Raw genomic sequence first — 21035 nt, forward strand, 5'->3', positions numbered from 1 at the left:
AGACGGGCTATGTAAGAGATTGTGAAAAAGAGATTTGAGACCAGCTTTCTAGCTTCTGCATTCTATGTAAGGCAGGTGTGAGCATTTGTGCACCTAGACCATTGGTAGCACGGTCCTCACTGACTGGGGACTTCCTAGGCAGCCATGACAGTCCAGTTTCTCTTGGCAAAATGCTGTTTCCTAGTCTCCCATGAAGTGGGAGGAGCAGCCAACAGGACTGGAAAGGAAGAGTTATTGCGCGCTTCTAGGACTTTTTTGGTTTGTGTGTGTGGAGGCCAGTGGCCAACATCAGGCAACTTCCTCAGTCACTCTCCACCTTACTCTTTGAGACGGTGTCTGTCACTGAAACTGGAGTTCACAGATTCTGACTGAATGACTAGTGAACTCCAGGAACCCACCTAGTTCTTGGGATTAGAGACAGACCAGGCCTCAGGGCTCTTACATTGGTGCTGGGGATACAAACTTGGGTTTGCACTGGATTGATTATTTTCCAACCCCCAGGAAAACTTTTGTCTTTTTTTAAAAGTATATGTATTTTTTTATCGGTTTAGTTTGTTTGTTTGTTTGTGACAGTGTCTCACTATATAGACCAGGCTGGCCTCCAACAAAGATCTGCCTGTCTCTGCCTCCTGAGTACCGGGATTAAAGGTATGTGCTACCACACCCTGCCTCAGAAAAACCTCCAATATCATAATGAAGTGGTGCAAATCAATCTTATCAAAGAGCTGGGATGCTCCATGGCAAAGATGAAACAGGTTGGGTGGATGATTGGTAGGATGAAGAATCTAGACTCTAGCTCAGGGGTTCCCAACCTTCCTAGTGCTGTGACCCCTTAACACAGTTCCTCATGCTGTGGTGACACCTCCCCCCCCAATTATTTTTGTCACTACTTTATAACTGTAATTTTGCTACTGTTAGGAATCATAATGCAAATAAATGATAGCAGGATATCCAATGCGCAATCCCTGTGAAAAGGTCATTTGACCCCAAAGGGGTCAAACCCACAAGGGTCAAAACCTACACACTGAGAGCCACCACTTTAGATCCCCAGAGAGCCAATATCTGTGATACCTATCACTAGACTTGTTGGGTGAAGGGAAAATAAACCACATTTTTAAAAGTGGCTAGATGTGATGTTTACAGTATACTCTGTTGTTGCTGTTGTTACTGTGAGGCTTAGTGGGGAGGACTGCAGGAAATCCTGGAAAGGACAAGTCACCATTTTACAGCATACTTGGGTCTTTTGTCATTAATTGAAAACCCATTCTGTGATTCCATGCTTAATCACTGAAGTGTTCAAGTGACCGCAGGCTGCGCCTAGCTGTCCATATCACCTGCCTTCTGGATAGCAGCCTAGTGTACCATTCCTGAGCTAGTCAGCTGGTAACACTGCTAACAGCCTGAACCGAAGAGAGGACACCCCCATTAGGAAAGGTGGAACCACACTCCTGGACAAGCATGGAAGACTTGGGCTTTGAGCCAGTCTCCTAGCACAGCACAATGAGTAACTCTGGTCCCCTGCCTCCATGGGAGAAATATCTGTTCCAGCTTTGTCCTATACCTCCCAACTTTACCTCTGTAATTGCAAAGATCCAAGCTGGCCACAGAATTGCCATCCAAGAGGCTCTCTCCATTTTATTTCTTTGGGAAAGGAAAAATGAAAAGTCTTTCCATCACATATGGTAGATATATATATTTATATATTTATATATTTATATATAATTTATTTTGCAGTTGGACATTCCAAAGCTGTTCATATTTTTCTCTCCCCCCCATCTCTTTTGTTGTGTATTAATGCCTTTTCCCAGTCCCTGTGGACCAGGCTTTGGGTCTGAATCAGGTACAGTGAGGGATTAGAGGAATGGGCAGTGTATGCCAGAGTAGCCTCCAATCGAGGTCAAAAACCTGTTGAGGACCACCCAGAAGGAGTTGTGCAGAGCTGGAGGCTGCACATAGGGCACTCCAATTTTTGTGGGGTGTGCACAGCTTGTTAAACAGTCACCAGTCATGGGAGGAGGCTGGTCAGGGCTTGGGGGACTTGCTCACAGTAGTTACCAACCCTCTCCATCCTGTGCCCAAGATTCCATCTTGGGGTGGAAGAGAGAGTGAAAAGAGAAATGCAAGGACTGAGGGCCAAGTCTCTGATTGTTATTGCTGGTGAATTGGAAATTTACTTTCTTAAAAGAGAAATTAGAATTTCCCTACCTGTCTTGGGGAGATAGAATCTGAAAGATCCCAGAGAAGGAGGTGGCATTGACTGTCACAACCCATCCTGACGACCATACCAGCCAACCCTGCCCGGACAAACGAGTCAACTCAAGAGTCTGGCGAGCAACCCAAGGGTCAGTAGTCCTCACACACACACATTTGCCATGTTCCTCGAGGGCAGTCACATCCAACTCTGACTGGCCCCTCAAAACAAGGGCCCCAGGCTCAGACCTGGGCCAGGAGAGCTGGGAGTGAGCAGTGCACCAAAAACCAAGCAGAGCTTTCTGCTGGGAGGAAGGGTGAGACCTGGGAGAAAAGGCAGCCTGGGAAGATGCCTAGGAGCATGAAAGGAGGCCGAGGGGAGAGCGGGGACACAGGAAGACATCAGACATCCATCTGACCTCAGAAACCGGGCAAACAGAATACCTAAGAGGCAGGGATAGCTATAATCAGAGCTGAGCAGTGACCCTGGGTTGGGGGGTGTGTGTGTCAACTAAGCAGCAGGGGATGTAGCCTTGTAGGATCCTGGCCAGAGGGTGAGACGCCTCTATGCAACCCTTCCTAAGGGAGGAAGGCAGACCTCTCCTAGGCACTGAGCTTCCAGCCTTGGCCCTCTCTTCCCTCAATATACACAGAGGGACAAATGCTCAGGACTGGTCCAGGCTCTAAGGCTTGAGCCCAGGGTACCTTGGTGGGGGAGGGGGAGGGCAGGTGGCCCTCTCAACCACAGGCAGGCCATCTGCTCCCACTTCCCCTGCCAATCTGCCTGGGGAAGGAGAACTGCACATGAAGGAGAGAGACTAGGAGCCTAGGGTCTGTCAACACTGGCAGATCCATGCAGGCTCCTCAGGCTGTGTGGCCTAGAAGGAGGGCACAGACAGTAGCACTGGACACAAGGTGGCAGCGGCAGCCCAAGAAGGGAAAGGGGCTGGGGGACTCCCTGGCAATGCAAGCCTGCTGTCTCCATCTCCAAGGAGAGGCTTTCCCAGAAAGGGAGCATGCTCCCTGGGCCTGGGACCTCACCCCATTGCACTCTGCCCTCCCGCACGCTCTCCTTGGCAGGAGGGTCTGGAGTGGTTACCCATAAAGGCAGTGCTGGAGCTCCATGGACTGGGGGACAAAAGGGGCTGGTCACAGCTGCTTCGAGAACCTCTTTGGTCTGGGGATGTGCAGCACACGTGGGGAAGGGAGATGAATGGAAAGGGGACATTGGTGACTCCGACCTTCAGACAGGGCACTTTTGTCAGAAGGTTGTGCACGTAGATAAGAGAATCAGATTTCTGTGGACTCGATGCGCTCCAGGCGGGAGGGGGTCCAGGCTTTCTTCTCCTCTCCATGCTGGGGGGTAGGCGTGCTGGAGCCCCCTGCTGCCCCACGCTCCCGAAGTCGCCGCTCCAGCTGCTGGTTGCGCTGGTACATCTCCACGTAACTCAGCTGGAGCTGCTTCTGGTACTCAATGACCTTCTCCTTCTCCTCCAGCCACACCCGGCGCTCCTCTGCAAAGCTGGCACCCTGGCGCTCACGGGCACGCCGTTCAGCGGCCAGCTCAGCCTGCAGTCTCCCCACCTCCCTGCGCAGGGCCCGCGTCCCACCCTCTCCCCCAGCATCCACCTCCCCATCAACAGAAACCAGGGAAGCAGCAGCGGCCACCCCAGCCTGCCGGCGCATCTTGGCCTCGTCACTCTCACAGGAGGCCAGCGCCTCCTGTGGCTCGACCAGGTCCACAGGGGTCAGAGCAGGCTTGAGGCAGGCAGGGGGCAGCTCGCCTTCACTCAGCTCCAGGCTGGCCTGTTTGCTGCCGAAGGAGTCCCTCAAGCTGAGCAGCTGTTCCTCCTTCTCCCGGAGCGAGGCCCTACCCTCCCGAAGCTGTGAGCGCAGCCCCACGATCTCACTCAACTTCTGTGACACATCGGCCTGTGAGTCCTTCAGTTGTTGCTTCAGGAGGGAAATCTCACCGGCCTTCTGGCACACCTGGACAGGGGCAGGTGGAAGCAGAAGCGGGGGTCAAGGCAGAGCCGAGGTGGGAAAGGCTCATCACAACCCAGGTCCCAGATCGAGCTCCAAAAGCACTGAGCACCTGAGCCTAGGCTCGGCCCTACAGGGGGCTCCCTGCTAGACTCATCTCTACAGCCCCGCGCAGCCTCTGTGTCACTCTGAATTGAATTGGTCCTACTCTTTCCGTATCCCCTCCCCCACCCCACAGCTAGGGGTAAGTTTGGGGGTCTCCAGAGGAAGAAAAGAGGAAAGGGAGTCAGAGAGGGAAAATCTAAGCCCCCCAGCCCGCACCTCCCACTTAGTTTCCTCCATCCGGGGCAGGAAGTCGGCCTGCTCCTTCTGGCAGGCGGCCACCTTGTCCTCTAGCTCTTCCCGCTGCCTTATCAGCTGGGCTGCCTCCTCCTGCAGCTGTTTCTTGTCCTGCTGTAACCGCAGCACCTGCAGCTGTAGGCCCTGCTGGGCACGCTGGGCACGGCGGGCCACCTGCTGCAGCTTTCCACTGCAGCCCTGCCGGAGCTCGGCCAGCTCCCGCTCCCATGCCTTCTGCCGCTCCTCCAGCACCTGGGCCACTGCTGCCTCGCTCTGTTCCAGGCTGCGCCGCAGAGCCGCCACCTCCTGCTCCTTCTCCCACAGCCGCTCCTCCAGCTCCTGGATCAGCGCACTGGGCGAGGGTGGTGAACAGGCTGCAAAAGGCAGGCCCCCGTTTCCGCCCTCCCCGGATCCCAGGTGGCCTGACCGCCCCATGGATGATGACGACCCACTCTTACTAGAAGCCCGCCCACTGTCTGAGGTCCCCAGATCCTGGTAGCCTGACCCCCCACCGCTGCTGACACTACTGTAGCCAGCAGTGCCAATCCGGTTGATATGGCTGGTGGAAGCACTGAGGGGGGCCAGATGCTGGCTATAGCTGGAGCTATAGGTGGGCAAGCTTGTGAGCGAGTTCCGGCCTGAGTCTGAGAGGCCGCCCCCGCTCCCACCAGCTGGGGTCATGGTCCGAGACTTGTCCAGTCCGCCTTTGAGGCCCGCGGGGCCCTGTCGTCCCTCAGGGGTCCCATTGGTCTGTGGAGGACACAAGTTCTGCATGGAATGGAAGTTCTTGGGTACAACGGGCTTGAAGGCTGATGGCCGAACTAGTGGCTCTGAGCACTGCATAAAAGGAAGCAGGGAAGAGGCATCAGATTGAGATCTTATCTTTGGCCCCGCCTCCTCCTTATGGCCAAGACTTATTCAAGAACCATGCCCTGCCCTCTGTAAGGTCTCCCCATCTGGGGCTCCACCTCAAGCCCCCCACAAACCATCTCTGTCCTGGATCCACAAGTGAGACTTAGCCCCAGGGTTACACCATCGCTCCCCACGATGGCTCCCATCCTGCCTCCTAGTTCCCGCTAAGAGCTCCCACCTTAACCTACTTTCGAGGTTACCTCCCGCTCTCAACAAGGCCAGGAGGCTCTCCAGGCAATGGGGACTAACCTGGTCTAGCTTGCCAGACGTGGTCAGGAGCTTGGGTGGGTGATTGGGTTCACGATACTGGGGTGGAGCCTTGTCGCTGCCCCCACTGCTGCTGCTGCCCCCACTGCTGCCCACCACGTTACCACAGACATCTGTGTGGTCACTGCCCCGCAGCTCGCCATTGAGGTAGAGAGAGTTGGCGAGAACCTTGTCCTCTGATGGATAGCGACCAGGTCTCTCCCTGCTGGCCCCGCTACCACTGCTCCTTGGACCAGGGAAACTGCCCTGGTTGCCCCCACCCCCTGTTCGAGTGCCCACGCTTTTCATAGGAAACTCCTGAGCATGGGTCACCCCACTACCCACACTGCCCATAGTCAGGCGGGGATCTGGGGGTCCAAGCTCAGAAGGCCGGGGGGCAAAGGCCAGGAGAGGATCCCTCCCTGGATCAGCGCGCACAGGTAACGTCTCCAGCTTCGCCATGATTAAGCCAGAAGGGCACTGTAGGCACAAGCGGGAAAGTAGAGAGGTCGGAATCCATCCCACTTCCACTCCCAAGCAAGTCAACCGGGGCCCCACTTTGTCTCTCTGTGTTCCTTACAGTGGACCCCAGAGTTACCAGGCCTCCAAGATGAGGCACATACCCTCTCAGCTGGCTCACTCCCGAACCCACTCCGCCCAGACCCAGGGATCCTCTTAACTGTGCTGCAACTCCCAGAATTTAGTTTTCATTAAATTTATCCTGGGTCATGACTCCTATATTTTAGCTTCCTGGGCTGGGGAGATTGGACTGGTTGAGAAAAGCAGTGCCTGAATCCAACAGGGGACCTCAGGGGCTAAAGGAGAGACACAATAACCCTATACAAAAAAAAAGCTGACAGTGCAGGTCTTTCCCAGCCCCCTGAGCCAAGGTGGTAAACGATCAAGGTGAAAGCCAACTACAGGGTCGACGTCTCTTCTTACCTTTCCAAAGAGGTGGGGGGCCGGCGGGTCCTCAAGCTTGGGACCCTCCGAGGCCAGGTCTGCAGGGGCCATATGGCTTTCTCTCGAAATCCGGGCTCAGCCGGAACCAGCTGCGCGACTTTGGACTAGCCGACCAAGCCATCCCGTACTGCAGCTTTTCTCCTCTGTGAAATGGGGGGGGGGGGAATTAAAAAAAACGTGGCCCGGAGGCGGCAGGCGAAGGAGAGAACCCGGGTCTTGGAGTTGGGTGGGCGGAGCTGCAGCTGCGGCCTGCGCCAAGGTCACGGGTGGGAGCAGTCGTGGTTCTGCAGACGGACGCACCACACTGGGGCTGTGGCCGTAGCAGGTAGAGGTTTTCCTAACTTGGCCTCCTGGGGGCCTGGCACTCCAGAGTGCCCCACTCTCTGGGATCAGTACTTTGCAGCAGTCCTGAAGCTGGCAGAGGCTGGGGCAGGGGCAGGGTCGCAGCTGCACTAGAACACCAGCAGCCAACTCCTCCCTCCGGGCTTTTCCCACAGGTGGGTGAAGGAAGGGCGGGGCTTGTGCAACCAGTGATGACCCCTGAGGATGCCATGCCTGCTGAACCCTGCAAAGAATGCAGTACCACCAGGAAGAGTTCTTGGATTAGCCATTTCTCCACATACACACGCCCCTTTGGACCTTGACCTCGTTCAGGTGACCATGAAGTCGGTTGAACCAATTCTGTAGGGTGTGCTTTCAAAGCTGTCTCACAGAAGGGGGGGCAAGGCCTCATATTACTCGTGCTCCAAGAGGCCTAATCTGCTTCCTGGTTCTTTTGTCTCAAGTTAGCTCCTTGGAACACCTGTATAATACAGGTGGGCAGGAACACCAGGCAAGTCCCTGGCACTGGCTAGAAGCTATAACAGCTCAAATGTGTACCAATTATGAGAGAAGAGTGCTCTTCAGGCCTGTAAGCCTCAGGAGCCAAGCAGGGTACCTTTCTTCCCTATTAAAGTCGGGTGTGTGTAGCATCCCCTTGAATGCTCTGCAAACCTCCTTCTATTGAAATGCCTAATTCTAATGTGTCCTTCCTGTCAGGCCCCAAACCTGGGAGGCTGCTGACACACGTACCCTTCAGTTTCTCCTGGTCACACTATATATCTGGCTCTGGGTAGTGGTAAGTTCACTAGCAAGTTGGTCATTGCTATTGTGGAAATCCATTCAGTGCACACCCCCACAGGTGTGGAGAGCAGCCCGGTTGCCACCCTCCTCCTTTAGGCCAGTCTGTGCCCACACGTAGGCTTACACTAGTCTTGAGCACAAGCACGTAGGTGCACAGGATGCACAGGTGATCCGCCCCAACGAGAGGCCTCTTTGCATTCTGTGCCCTCAGAATTATTTTTGCCTTCCCCTAGCTCCTGCTATCTCCACTCTGTGCACACAGAGACTGGCAGAGTGAAGGGTGAATGGCCCGAGGCTTGGAGCCAACAGGGCAGCCTGGCCATGGTTACAGGAAGAACTGTAATCCCCATGCAGCTGGAGCTCAGGTGGAGAGAACATGAGAAGAGGCTAGGGCGCCCACTGGTGTGGGTGTGGCATCATTAACATGACAGGCAGAGATTGCCTGGGAGAAGACCAAAGATACCTCTTCCAGGGTGGAAAGACTGATTGTTAGCATCCCAGAGTGGCGTGGGTGGGCCTAGCATCGAGCAAGGGCGGGAGAGCCCCGCCCCCCCCATAAGTCTGGGAGGAAGTGTGAGAGCAGCAGGAAGTCCAAGAGAAGCTGTGCCCTGGCAGCCAAAATGGGAAGGGGATTCAAAACAGGGCTGCTAACCAGCCTGCAGGCACGGACCAGAATCCCTGCTACGGAAACAAAAGGGCTGCAAGTTCAAGGCCATCCTGAGCAACTTAGTGAGACCCTGTTTCATGAAATAAAAAAGGCTCAGTGGTTGACTACTTCCTTACCAAGACCCTAGATTTAATCCCTAGTGCAAAAATAAAATAAAAGAAATCAGAGAGGAGGACAAGAAAGAAGACAAGCAGGCAGGAGGAGCAGCAGCGAGCTACCTGAGGGGGGACCACTTGAGCCCAGAAGTGTGCTGTAACGATGAGGATGAGAACCAAGTGAGATTCCATCTCAAAAAACAAAGAAACAAAACAAAGCGGAAAAGGAGGAGGGAGGGACAGAGGGGTGGAGGGAGGGAAGGAAGGGAGGAAAGAAGGAAAAAGAACACAAGGACAGTTTCCAGTGTTGAGAAGAAATATTCCAGAAGGTAAAACTGGAGTTGAAGAGCACGGCCTGAATTTAGCAGCTGAGAACATCATTGATGTCTATGTCAAAATGGTTTCCGAAAAGCTGTGGAAGACAAAAGCCAACAGAGCAAAGGGATGACAGCGTGCAGGGAAGAGACAGCAGAGTTCTCTGTTAAAAGAGAACACAGGAGGCCTTCAGTGAAGAAAGTTGGAACCAAAGGCTTTTCTTCTTATTTTAAAAGTAACCCTGAGAGTTGGAAGCGGTGGCACGTAGGCCAAGACACACCAAGAGTTCAAGGCCTGCCTTGAGCGTGTACTGAGTTGGAGTCCAGTCTAGGCTGCATGAGATTATGCTTCCAAAAGCAAACAGAGGGACATATAATAATTAATCAATAGGCTGGGGAGACGGCTCAGTAATATTGCCTGCTGCGTGAACATGATGATTACCTGAGCCTGAATCCCCAGAAGCCACCTTAAAAATCAGTTATGTTTGTGCCTGTTACCACAGCGCTACACAGGGCAGAGACTGGAGGATCTCAGAGATTTGCTTGCTGCCAGCTTAGCTCTAGGTTCAGTGAGAGACTCTGGAGGGACAGAAGCAGACCGCGATAGAGCAGGACACTCATGATCCCTATCTGTGTGCACACACGTACATTTTGCCAAAAACCAAACAACATTTTGAAAGGAATTCCAAATTAGATAGAAACACTGAAGGCGGGCACCACCAGTGAGACAAGGCAGAACTCGAGCGAGGGAACTGCACCAGAGACTGCAGAGGAAGGAACAAACTCCAGGAATGAGCATGTTGACTGAGTGACAGGGCTGACACGGTGAGCGTTTGGGAAGATCTTTATAAACTGCGAAGTGCACACCGTTTCTGAGCTCCGAGGAACGCAGGCCAGAGTTTGGAGGTGGCCACAGTCATTCTGCTTCACTCTCTTCAGTAGATCCTTCTCAGATTCTGAGGGTCCTAGACACTGCCCTGAGCCTCCCTTCTCAGGCTCTATGTGAGGATGGCTTTGCAGTCAACCCACAGGCAATTCCCAGAGCTCCTTGCCAGAGTTCTAACCTGTCACCATCAACACCTTAGAGCTGTTCCCTGCCCCTTGCCTCTTCCAAACTTAGGCTCTTGCAAATTCTTTCCTCAAAACCTTGGTAGAGTTGGAAGGACAAGGAGTGGAGTATATTTCCCTGGCAAGTCGGACCTGAGGGGAGAGGAAGGGCTGGGCTCCCTCTGTAGGACAGGCTCGTGGACTGGCCTAGGTTTAACTGTGATCTGCAAGGGCAGGTGAACAGCATCACTCTGAAATGATAGCCTGTTGCCTGAGCCTGCCTCCATTTCTGTTCTGTCAACCCTCAGTGCCTGTGACATTACAATAATAGCAGTCAAAGGGACCAAATGGACTCTGGCTAGACCCTTCTGTGAGCGGGGTCAAGTGCCTTAGAATCCTTGCAGCATCAGCTCCAGGTGTAAATCACAGCCCAGCTACAGAATCTCATGCAGTCTGTTCCACCTCAGACGCACACCTACCTTACAGCAATTTTAAGAAGGTAACGGATTATGTGTAAAATCCCTGGTATTCTTTTTGGCACCCACAACCAAGTAGAGTTTGTAGCAGTCTCTAAGGCCCTTCTTGATATCCATCCTATGTTTCTCCTGCAAGCAGCTCTTCTCTCCACACATGACCTCTTCTCTGCTCTACCCAGCCTGTGTTCCTTTGGACCCAGTCCAAACACTCCTCAGCACAGCATCCTTGATGCCCAAGGGGTCTTATAGCACTTACTCAGGATGCCCCAGGGAGATTTCACTGTGAGGCTTCCCCATTGGAAGCTTGTGTTACCCCAGGGCACAAAAGATGTCTTTAGGGGTCTCTGGACCCTGGCATCAAGAAAATGCAAGATCAATGCTTGTGGGGATGTTAGTTATGAGCAATGTAAATAGGAAATGAATGCAGACATAGAAACAAGAAAAAGCTTCCAGGAAGGATTAAGGGAAGGGATTCAGGGAGCAGAACTTCTTGGTTGGGATGTGTGAGGGGAGACTCATCTTCCGTCGGAAACGTGGGCACCTGCAGGGGAAGAGGCCCATTCCCTAGATCCTGGCTCTCATGAAGCCAGTGCTTCAGTGCTGAAGGTACCGCCAGCACACCCCCACCCACCCGCTCACACAGGAGCCTGCCTCAGCTGTGCATGTGTGTGTCAGAGTGTGTGTGTATGGGGGGGGGGAGGGTCGCCATTCACTAGCACATAGACCCCAGCCACGAATTCTCTGCAAAGGTGCCACAGAGGTCTCTGCGGTTGGAGAAATTCCACCCATACCTCCCTCGGTTCTCCACCAACGCGCGTGGCCCCGGGGGGGGGGGGCGGGGTGCAGAGAGAAGAGGTGACATAATCCGGGCCGCACCCCCTCCGGCCGCCACCCCCCCCACCGCGCCGGTTGAAGCGTCCATGACATCATCGGCCTCATCTCCCAGCTCCCGGTACCCTAGCAGCGGGACGCGCCCCCCTCCCCAGCTTCCCACCGGCCAGAAGCAGCGAGCGATGCAGCGGACATGGTGACCGGAGGGAGAACCTGGAGGGGCACCCCGGTAGGCCTGTATCACTTACTCACTGCCTCAGAGTCCGGCGCAGAGGCTCAGACACCGGCGCTAGCTGTCCCGCTCTCTGGCGCAGCCCGAAGCCCGCCCCACAGGGCGCGCGGCGCGGCCGGGCTCTGCTCTTGGCCCCTCCCGCCCCGCGCCCGGCCCGCCCACCAGCGGCTGCGGCAAACGCGGGCCCGCCCTCCGGCCACGCCCCCGGGACCCGCCAATCCTGGACAGGGGTGGGACTTGATGCCTTAACCCCTTTGGTCGCTGAGCGCTGGCCCGCCTGCCCAACAGGCTGGGTGGCAGATGCTCAGCCTCAGTCCCTGTTAACCACTGTACCAAATTCTTGGGATCAGTCCCCAATTTCTGTTCTCCAACAAATCCAGCAAGTTCCTTACTCTCTTTGAATCCCATATCTGGGTGTATAAGCCCTTTGGTTTATGGACAACCTCGCTTAGATTCTAGGTTCAACTCCTGCACCAGCCATTCCCTGTGCAGCAGACGTCCTAAATCCTTCAAATCTGGGGTGGACAGATAGCTTAGTGGTTAAGAGCACTGGATGCTCTTCCATAGATGCTGAGTTTGATTCGCAGCACCCACATGATGACTAGTTCCAAGGGATCCGTCACCTTCTGGCCTCTGGGTGTGCTACACAAACATATGGTTGAAACAACCATACACTGAATTAAAAAAAAAATTAAGGGAAAAAACAAAACAAAAAACCTTGCAGAGCCTTCAAACCTACAAGATGCAGGCGTGTGAAGGCACCAGTGGCTATGATCTCGCTGGAGGCAAGAAGCCACTAAATTGACCAATTTAAAACTTGACATCACAGGAAATTTGTATCCCAGTGCCTGCTGTAAAACTAACACTCCCCATCCCAAAAAGAGATCGAGTCAAGACTTCATTTTAACTCAGATCAACACCTAGGCAAGGGCACGTGGCATACACTACAGGGGCTGCCAGCCACCCAGAAAAACTTCCTGAAGGAAGCACTCAGCCTTCAGCTATGACCTTGGTCTGATCAGTATGAGGAAGCAAGCTGGGCCCAGGCTTCCGCATTAGCAAAAGGCTGGTGGCTATGATTGTGATACCTGATGAGTTTAGCCACCCTACAACAAGGGACTGTGTCATAGATTTTAATTTTTTTTTTTGTTTTACAATTGTTTTTATTTCCTATAGTGATTTTAATGAATTCCTGTTTTCAGTTCTAATGATTGCTTTTAAATGTATTAAGCAAATGTCTTTAGTCCCAGAACTTGAGAGACAGAAGCAGGGTCTCTGAGATCGAGTTCCAGGACATTCAGGGCTACACAGAGAAACACTATCTCAAAAAACCAAAACCCCAAAACAAAACCAAAAAACCAAAAACCAAACAAACCAAAAACCAACCAACCTGGGCTGGTGAGATAGCTCAGCAGTTAAGAGCACTGACTGCTCTTCTGAAGGTCCTAAGTTCAAATCCCAGCAACGACATGGCAGCTCACAACCATTCATAACAAGATCTGATGCCCTCTTCTAGTGTGTCTGAAAACAGTTACAAAGAACTTACCTATAATAATAATAATAATAATAATAATAATAAGGGGCTGGAGAGATGGCTCAGCGGTTAAGAGCACTGACTGCTCTTCTGAAGGTCCTGAGTTCAATCCCAGCAACCACATGGTGGCTCACAACCATCTATAACAAGATCTGACGTCCTCTTCTGGAGTGTCTGAAGACAGCTACAGTGTACTCACATATAATAAATAAATAAATCTTAAAAAAATAATAATAAATAATAATAAATCTTTTAAAAAGCCCAAACAATCCAAACAAAGAAGTATATTAAATAAACTAAGATCTTATTTTGTCATTATTAGTCAATGACAAATCATTTATATATTCTAGAACTCTGTGAACTGAGTGTCATGGATCTGGTGGTGATCCTCCTGGTTTGTCAGAGAGGTAACATGTCATCCTTGCTTTACACAGATGAGGCGAGCTTTGCTACCCTTTTCAGTGAGATGAGGATCAAGAGAGCACAGAATATAGTAGCCATCCCCAGGAGACATTTTCTTTTCTTCCTCCTCCTTCTTTTGTTCCCCTTGAGGCAGGGTCTCTCTACAGAGCCCTGGTTGTATGGGAACTCACCATCTAGACCAGGCACAAATTCAGAGACGGCCTCTGCCTACCGAGTGCTGGGATTAGAGGTGTGTGCTACCATGCCAGGCAAGAGAAAGTTTTGATTGGTCCACAAAAGCATATATTTCGAGGAGTTACTGTGAGGGTATTTTGTTTTGTTTTGTTTGTTTTAAGACTGGGTCTCACTAGGTAGATCTGGCTGTCTGGCAGGCCTGGAATTCACTATGTATTCACCATGGCCCTGAAGTCAGAGATTGCTTATCTCTGCCTGGGAATGCTGGGTAAGGATGCTGTAGTTCAGGGACAGAGTGTAAAGTAGTGAGTGTAAGAGCCTGGGCTCTGTCCAGCACCACATAGACCCATTTAGGTTGGTTTTGACTTTGGCCAACTTGCTTACTTGGTGTCATGGTATTGCCAGTATTTACGCTCTGATTTTTCTATTCCTCCTTTGACTCCCATCTGTCACATGACTGGTTTCTGATAGTTGTAAGCATCTGACCATAGTGAAAATGCTTTCACAGACTGTTCACAGAATTCTTCCCATCTTCCATCTTTATCCCCTGTCTTCTCACTGGAAACGGTGGCAGAGCTGGCTTATCTAGTTAAAGCAGACACTTTATCTCAAGTTTTTGAGAGTGTGTCTCATCCTTTTGAAGTCATTGTTGAGTTTTTGAGAAAGTGTTCCATGGCAGAGGTGTAGAGACCACAGGACAACTGTCAGAGTCAGTTTTCTCCTTCTATCATGGCTTTGGGGAACTGAACTTAGGCTGTGCTCCGAGCACTTATACTGCTGAACCACCTCATCTGCTCAGAGCTTTTCTTTATCCTCAGGACTCCAATGTTGTTACTGTATGTCTCAGTAGCACCGTTTGTTAATTTTCTGGAAACAAAAGATGTCTTTTCAACTTAGAAAAGCCACAATACATTCCTGTCATTTTGTGAACAGATCTTAGGGTCCCACCAAAAACGTTGCATTCAATGACTGTTGTCAAAAGTGTCTCTGCATCCTGAGAAAGTGGGTGAAGCTTTTCTTAGCCTTCACAGAGTCAATCTTCTTCAGCATCTGCACAGAGACATTTACTCTGCTCATCTCATCCCTGCTGGCCCTTTCTATGTCAATCTAAAGTATTCTCTTTGCAGTTCTCTGTCCCTACTTCAGAGTAATACCGTCAAGGAGGGTGGGGTTATTCTAGCACTCAGTGGCTGATGCATGAAGATTACTGGGAGTTTGGGACCAGCCTGGGCTACAGCATAAAAACCTGCTTCAAAAGAAAGAAAGAGAGAAAGAAAAAAAGAAAGGAAAGAAGGAAGGAAGGAAGGAAGGAGAGAAGGAAGGAAGGAAGGAAGGAAGGAAGGAAGGAAGGAAGGAAGTCATAGCTATATGTGGTAACACATGCTCGTCTCAGAAACTTGAGGTGGAAAGACTTTAAACCTACAAACTAGAGGTCAGTTTGGATAATGTAGTAAAACTCCATCTAAAAAAGTAAATTATCTGGAGGCTGGAGAGATGGCTTAGTAGTTAGGAGAACCACCCAGCTACTCTCCCAGAGGACTCATTTCTCTAGAGGGTCAAGTCCCTGCACCTAAATGGCAGTTCACAACCATCTAGAACCTCAGTCTCAGATCCAGTACCCTCTTCTGGCCTCCAAAGGCACCAGTAGCACATGCAATGCACAGGCATACATGCAAGCAAAACACCCATTCACATTAGAAAAACAAACAAAAAAAACAAAACAAAAAACCCACAAAAGGTACCACATACCTTTAATGCCGGCCCTGGGCCCTGGGCCCTGGGGTGGGAGGGGGCAGGAAGAGTGCCACGATGCTGGCCTGGGGCACATAAGGAGCTCCAGGTCAGCCAGGGCTACTGGAGAAACAGAAGCTAAATAAACATTAGTAAAACAAAAGAAAAACCAATACCTAATGTCTGTGTAGCGCTTGTTGTGTCTTCTCCCATTGAATGTGGTCATTTAAGAAACACATGCTATCAATCTCACTTGTCTAGTGTCAGGTGGCCTGCTTGGCAGCTCCTGTAACTTTAGGCTTGGGAATCCCTCTCTTATCAATGGGATAAAGAGGAGCCCTTAAAAACAAACATCAAAAGAGACTGGGAAAAAAGAAAGAAAGGAAGGGAAGGATGGAGAAAGGAGAGGGAAGAAAGGAGGGAGGGAGGGAGGAAGAGAAAACACTGATAGTTGGGTCTGTGTGGTGGCATAGGCCTTTATCCCAGCACTCTGTGGAAGCAGAGGCAGGTGGATTTCTCTGAGTTCTATATATGTTTCGGGCCAGCCAAGGCTATGCAGTGACACATTTTTATAAATAAGAACACTGATGTGGCTGGGTGGGGTCAGAATAAGGCAGATCTCTAAGTTGAAGGCCAGTCTGGTCTACAGATCTAGTTCTAGGACAGCCAGGGCAACATACAGAAAATCCTGTCTAAACAAACAATCAAAAACAAGCAAACAAAAAAGTTAACAAGTAAAGAGAGAAAAACAGAAGGAAAACTAACTTGACTACAGAAAACTGGCTAGAGAGAATGACATAACTGGTTTTGCAGATGTAGATGGACAACCTGTAGATAATTTCTTGAAAGGAATCCAGTCCTACCCTGCACAACCTATATTGGTGTTCTAAGCCTCCAAATGTAATAAATCTATACTGAGTTGTGTCTATAAGTCAGTGCTTACATGAAGTCCTCGGTTTGAGCTCTATCACGACATAAATCTAAGCAGCTGGTACACACCTGTACTTGTGAGTTAAGCAAGAGGGTCAGAAGTTCAATGCCATCCTTAGTTATAGATGAAATTCAAGGTCAGCCTGAGAAACAAGAGAACCTCTTATCAAAATAACTGTACACATAATAAACCTGGGGCTGGAGATGGCTCAGCGGTTAAGAGTACTGACTGCTCTTCCAGAGGTCCTGAGTTCAATTCTCAGCAACCACATAGTAGCCCACAACCATCTGTAATGGGATCTGATGCCCTCTTCTGGTGTGTCTGAAGACAGCTACAGTGTACTCAGATACATAAAATAAATAAATAAACCTCCAAAAGAAAGAAACCAACCAACCTACCAACAAAGAAATCTGTGTTGGTTCCCAGCACTTGGCTCTGGTAAGGTGTTACGGCAGCACTGGAAAGCAGATGCAGGAGGATGATCATTGTTGGTGAATAAAATCACAACCCACAAGTCTACTGTGAAGTAGACAACTTTTGGCTTCAAAGAGTAATGTGGGGCTGCCTTTGTAGGAGAACTATGCCTCTGAACACCAAACTGTGGTGGATGATGAACTTCAATTCACTTTTAGTTTAGATGTTTGCATAAAGCTGGTGCGTGGTTTACGTGGAGGTCTGACGGACATCAGGCACTCCCTGATGGCCTTCCACCTTCTCACTCTTCACCCCGGTTCTTGAAACAAGCTCTTTCACTAACACTGTATAGCTTATGGATTTGGCTGGACTTACTGGCCAACGGTGTATAGGTCACATTCCTCACACACACACCCCAGTTACAGACATATTCTAGCACTTGGCATTGATATTGGTGCCCACTGTGTACTTTACCAACTGAGCCACCATCCCAGCTCCTGTATTAAAAGGTCTTGCTTTGTTTTAAGACAGGGTTTCTCTGTGTAGTCCTGGATGTCCTTGAAATCGCTCTATAGACCAGGCTGGCTGGTCTCCAACTCAGAGATCCACTGCCTCTGCTTGAAAGTTTTGGGGTTAAAGAGATGTGCCAAAAGTTTTTTTTAACAGCAGTGCTTAATGAGGAAAACCCTTTGAAATTGGACCAAATATTTATGGAAATGACCTGTAAATGTCCTTAAGATGACACAGACCAGTAGAAAAATATAACTGAAATGGTTATGATCTAAGCTTAATTAGATCTCCTTTTTTTTGTTTTTTGGGCTTTTTTTTTTTTTTTTTGGATTTGGTTTTTTCAAGGCAGGGTTTCTCTGTATAGCCCTGGCTGTCCTGGAACTCACTCTGTAGACCAGGCTGGCCTCGAACTCAGAAATCCGCCTGCCTCTGCCTCCCAAGTGCTGGAATTACAGGCGTGCGCCACCCCCCCTCCTCCCCCCCCCCACTTGATGAGATCTCTTGTGATGTTATATAATTAATTACATTTACCCACAGCCTATGAAAACCAAAAGGTAAAAAAAAAATGTAAAACTATATTCATGACTGTATTTTTATCACTTTTTAACTAATTGTATGCCACACCCAAAGAAGATAGTTTACTATGGCGTTTTGCCTCCATATATGTCTGTGTGAGGGTGTCAGATCCCTTAAACTAGAATTGCAGACAGTTGTGAACTGGCATATGGGTGCTGGGATTGAACCCGGGTCATTGGAAAACCAGCCAGTGCTCTTAACGACTAAGCCATCTCTCCAGCCCCCAAAGTAGACAGCTTGTCATACTTTTATGTTCCCCAAGGTCTCAACATTCAGTGCTGTTCTTGTTTTGGGAGTAGTGGCTCATACCTTTGATCTCAAACACGGGCAGAGACAAGTAGTTCTCTATGAGTTCAAAGCCAGCCTGGTTTATATAGAGAGTTCTGGGCCTCCCAAGGCTACACAGTAAGATTTTGTCTCTAAATAAATAATAAAACAATAAAATAATTGTTGAGTTATAACAGTAAGGAGCCACCTGCACTTGATCATTGTAAACTCTTTATAAGATACAACATAATATCAATTGCTACCCTAAGTAAATTCTCTGTACTATTTGTGAGGGAGAAGAGATATTTTTTTTTTTTTTTTTTTTGGTCTTGTGTTGAAGGAAGTCTCTAGTTCCCGGGCTGACTTGTATGAACCTACTACATAGCCACGGAGAGCCGTGAGCTCCATACCATGTTGCTATGTGCTGGGGTTTCACACAGACTCAATTGGTTTCATGGAAGCATGCAGACTTTGAAAAAAAAACAGCTCTCATTTTTGCAATAGCAAGAACAACCAGTCCAGCTTAGAGTTTTCAAACACTTGTTTTACATCATTACGATAGATATACTTGGTAATGACCTAATGAAACTTTTACTATCTGCCTTTGTCTCTCACTTTGCCATGCCAGTGTCTCTTCTCCTGAGTTGTCACCCAGTAGGGACAGTAATTGAGTTGTGGAAACAACTTCCTGATGAGATGATTATGGGCAATACACTCAGTAATATCTCACTTATGAATCTGTATTTGTTACTCCAGTCTATTTTGATATGAGACAAAATGCACAAAATAGGACATTAAGGCAGCCAGGCAGCGACAAAAGTTCATGGTTAGTGTGGGTTTTGAATGACATTGAATCCCACAGGCTCATATATTTGTATGCTTAATCTCCATCTGATATCAGTGATTAGGTGTGACCTTGTTGAAGGAGGTGTGTCACCCCAGGGCCAGTGTGTCTGTCTGTCTGTCTGTCTCTGCCTGCTGACTGCCGTTAAGGATGTAGGGCTCTCAATTTCTGCTGCAGTGCCTTCCTGCCTGTTGCTGTGCTCCCCACCATAACGGTAAGAAATGAACCATCTGAAACTGTGAGCAAGCCCCCAATTAAATGCTTTCCTTTAGATAAGTTGTCTTGGTCATGGTGTCTATTCACAGAGCAATACAAAAGTGACTAAGGCAGCCAGTACAGTCTACATAGTGAGTTCCAGGGATGCATAGATTAGCCAGACAGAAAGAACAAACAAAAGAGTCTGGGATGTACCTCAGTACAGCACTTGCCTGCATGCACAAGGCTGTGGGTTCAATCCCTAGCAACACATAAGCTGGACATAGTTGCACATATCTCTGATCCCAGCACTTCCATGCAAATAGAAGAATCAAGGTTGTCCTAAGTTATATAGCAAGTTCAGAGCCTTCCTAGGACATAAGAAACTCTGTCTCAAAAAAGCAAACAGGGCTGAAGAAATGGCTCTCAATAGTTAAGAGCATTTCATGATCTTCTAGAGAACCTAGCACAATCACTTATAACTCAAGTTCCTACAATCTGACACTCTTCTTGGATACCTGCAACCAGATGATACACATACACCCACACACTAAAGCTTTAAACAAATAACAGGGCTGGAGAGATGGCTCGGAGGTTAGCAAAACTGCTATTCTTTTTTCTTTTTTTCTTTTTTTTTTAATTTGTTTTTTCGAGACAGGGTTTCTCTGTATAGCTCTGGCTGTCCTGGAATTCACTCTGTAGACCAGGCTGGCCTTGTACTCAGAAGTACACCTGCCTCTGCCTCCCAAGTGCTGGGATTAAAAGCATGTGCCACCACTGCCCAGCCAAAACTGTTATTCTTGCAGAAGCCCTGAGTTCAGTTCCCAGCACCCATATCTGGTAAGTCACAATTGCCTCACACTCTATGGGATACCACTGGCCTCCTTAAGTACAACAGACAGATAGACACGCACACACACATACACACACAACACACACACACACACACACCACTGCTAATGCCTTCAATCCTAACACCCAGGAAGTTGACTATATGCATTTGGTCATATTGGCAGAGTACCTGTTTAGTATATCAAAGGCATCATGTTTGATATCTAACACCACAATGAACAAAAAAACCAACCAACCAAGCACACACACACACACACACAGAGACACACACACCATTTATGTACAACATATAACGCTTACCTAGGTACTCATTCTTGGCAGTGTACTCAAAGGAACAAGGCTCTTTAGGACACCTTTTATCTCTTCTCTCTTATTTTTTGGTGTTGGGGATAAAATGCAGGGCCTCTCATTGAAGTACTCTAGTACTGAATTACATTTTCACATCTATACGTAAAAGATCTGTTCATGAAACCAAGTATAGTGGTGTACAATGATTCCAGTGTTTGGAAGGCAGAGAGAGAAACTTTGGGAGTTCAAGGCCAGCTGAGGCTGGATCTTAGTAAGATTCTATTTAAAATAGACAAAACTTAGATTTGTTGATTGTAAGATCAAGCCACCGTTGGGGTGCTAAAAACCTAGCCACCATTAAACCAGAACTGAAATACAATAGACTAAAGCATTACGTGCTAGAACGTAGCAAGTAATGTACTGTGAAATGTTTGCTTCAGCTGCATATAAGATTTGCTTGAGTTAAATGAGATCCTATCTAGAAACAGAAACAAGTGTTTAAAATACTTATATATTAACTTTTTGTGTGTGGTGTTAGAAATCAAACATGAGACTCTATATGAACTGTATCCACAGCCCTGAGAATTTTTAATTAACTACTTAGAAATCTTAAACATTTAATGTTTAAAAATTAGTAACTTGCTTAGCCGGGTTGTTCTGGAGCTCACTCTGTAGATCAGGCTGGCCTCAAACTCAGAGATCCACTTGCCCCTGCCTCCCAAGTGTGGGAATACAGGTGTGTACCACCAGCCCACTTTATTCTTCAAGTTTTAGCTGACTAGTTGTGAAAGCAATTTGCATATTTAGTGAACTGTTAGCTACTATTTAATGAACTGTTTGTTTAATATGTTTATTACATTAACAGATTAAGTACTAGAT

General features: G+C 49.0%; 1 protein-coding gene across 5 annotated transcripts; it reads right to left on the reverse strand.

The window, feature by feature from the left end:
* Window positions 1-1634: 1634 nt before the first annotated feature.
* Lzts3 (leucine zipper tumor suppressor family member 3) lies at window positions 1635-11547 on the reverse strand. 5 transcript variants are annotated; one of them, XM_052183626.1, is made up of 5 exons: window positions 11434-11547; window positions 6613-6776; window positions 6016-6150; window positions 4495-5349; window positions 1635-4179 (listed from the first exon to the last, which is right to left on the reverse strand). In XM_052183626.1, exons 2-5 carry the CDS (start codon window positions 6682-6684, stop codon window positions 3481-3483), a joined length of 1761 nt encoding a protein of 586 aa, XP_052039586.1. In that variant the 5' UTR covers window positions 6685-6776; window positions 11434-11547; the 3' UTR covers window positions 1635-3480. The 5 variants fall into 5 exon arrangements, with proteins under 5 accessions (XP_052039586.1, XP_052039585.1, XP_052039583.1 ...); XM_052183625.1 differs by having other exon boundaries at window positions 4765-5349; window positions 5674-6150; XM_052183623.1 differs by having other exon boundaries at window positions 4558-5349; window positions 5674-6150.
* Between the last annotated feature and the right edge of the window lie 9488 nt (window positions 11548-21035).

The sequence above is a fragment of the Apodemus sylvaticus genome, chromosome 5 (genome assembly GCF_947179515.1).
Source record: "Apodemus sylvaticus chromosome 5, mApoSyl1.1, whole genome shotgun sequence".
NCBI classification, from domain to species: Eukaryota; Metazoa; Chordata; class Mammalia; order Rodentia; family Muridae; genus Apodemus; species Apodemus sylvaticus.

Coding starts and splice junctions, on each gene's coding strand:
- Lzts3 (XM_052183622.1), bottom strand. CDS start 6,684: ATGGCCCCTGCAGACCTGGCCTCGGAGGGTCCCAAGCTTGAGGACCCG. Junction 6,151..6,612: donor CCCCCCACCTCTTTGGAAAG/GTAAGAAGAGAC, acceptor TTGTGCCTACAG/TGCCCTTCTGGCTTAATCAT. Junction 5,350..5,673: donor CGTCTGGCAAGCTAGACCAG/GTTAGTCCCCAT, acceptor CCTTTTATGCAG/TGCTCAGAGCCACTAGTTCG.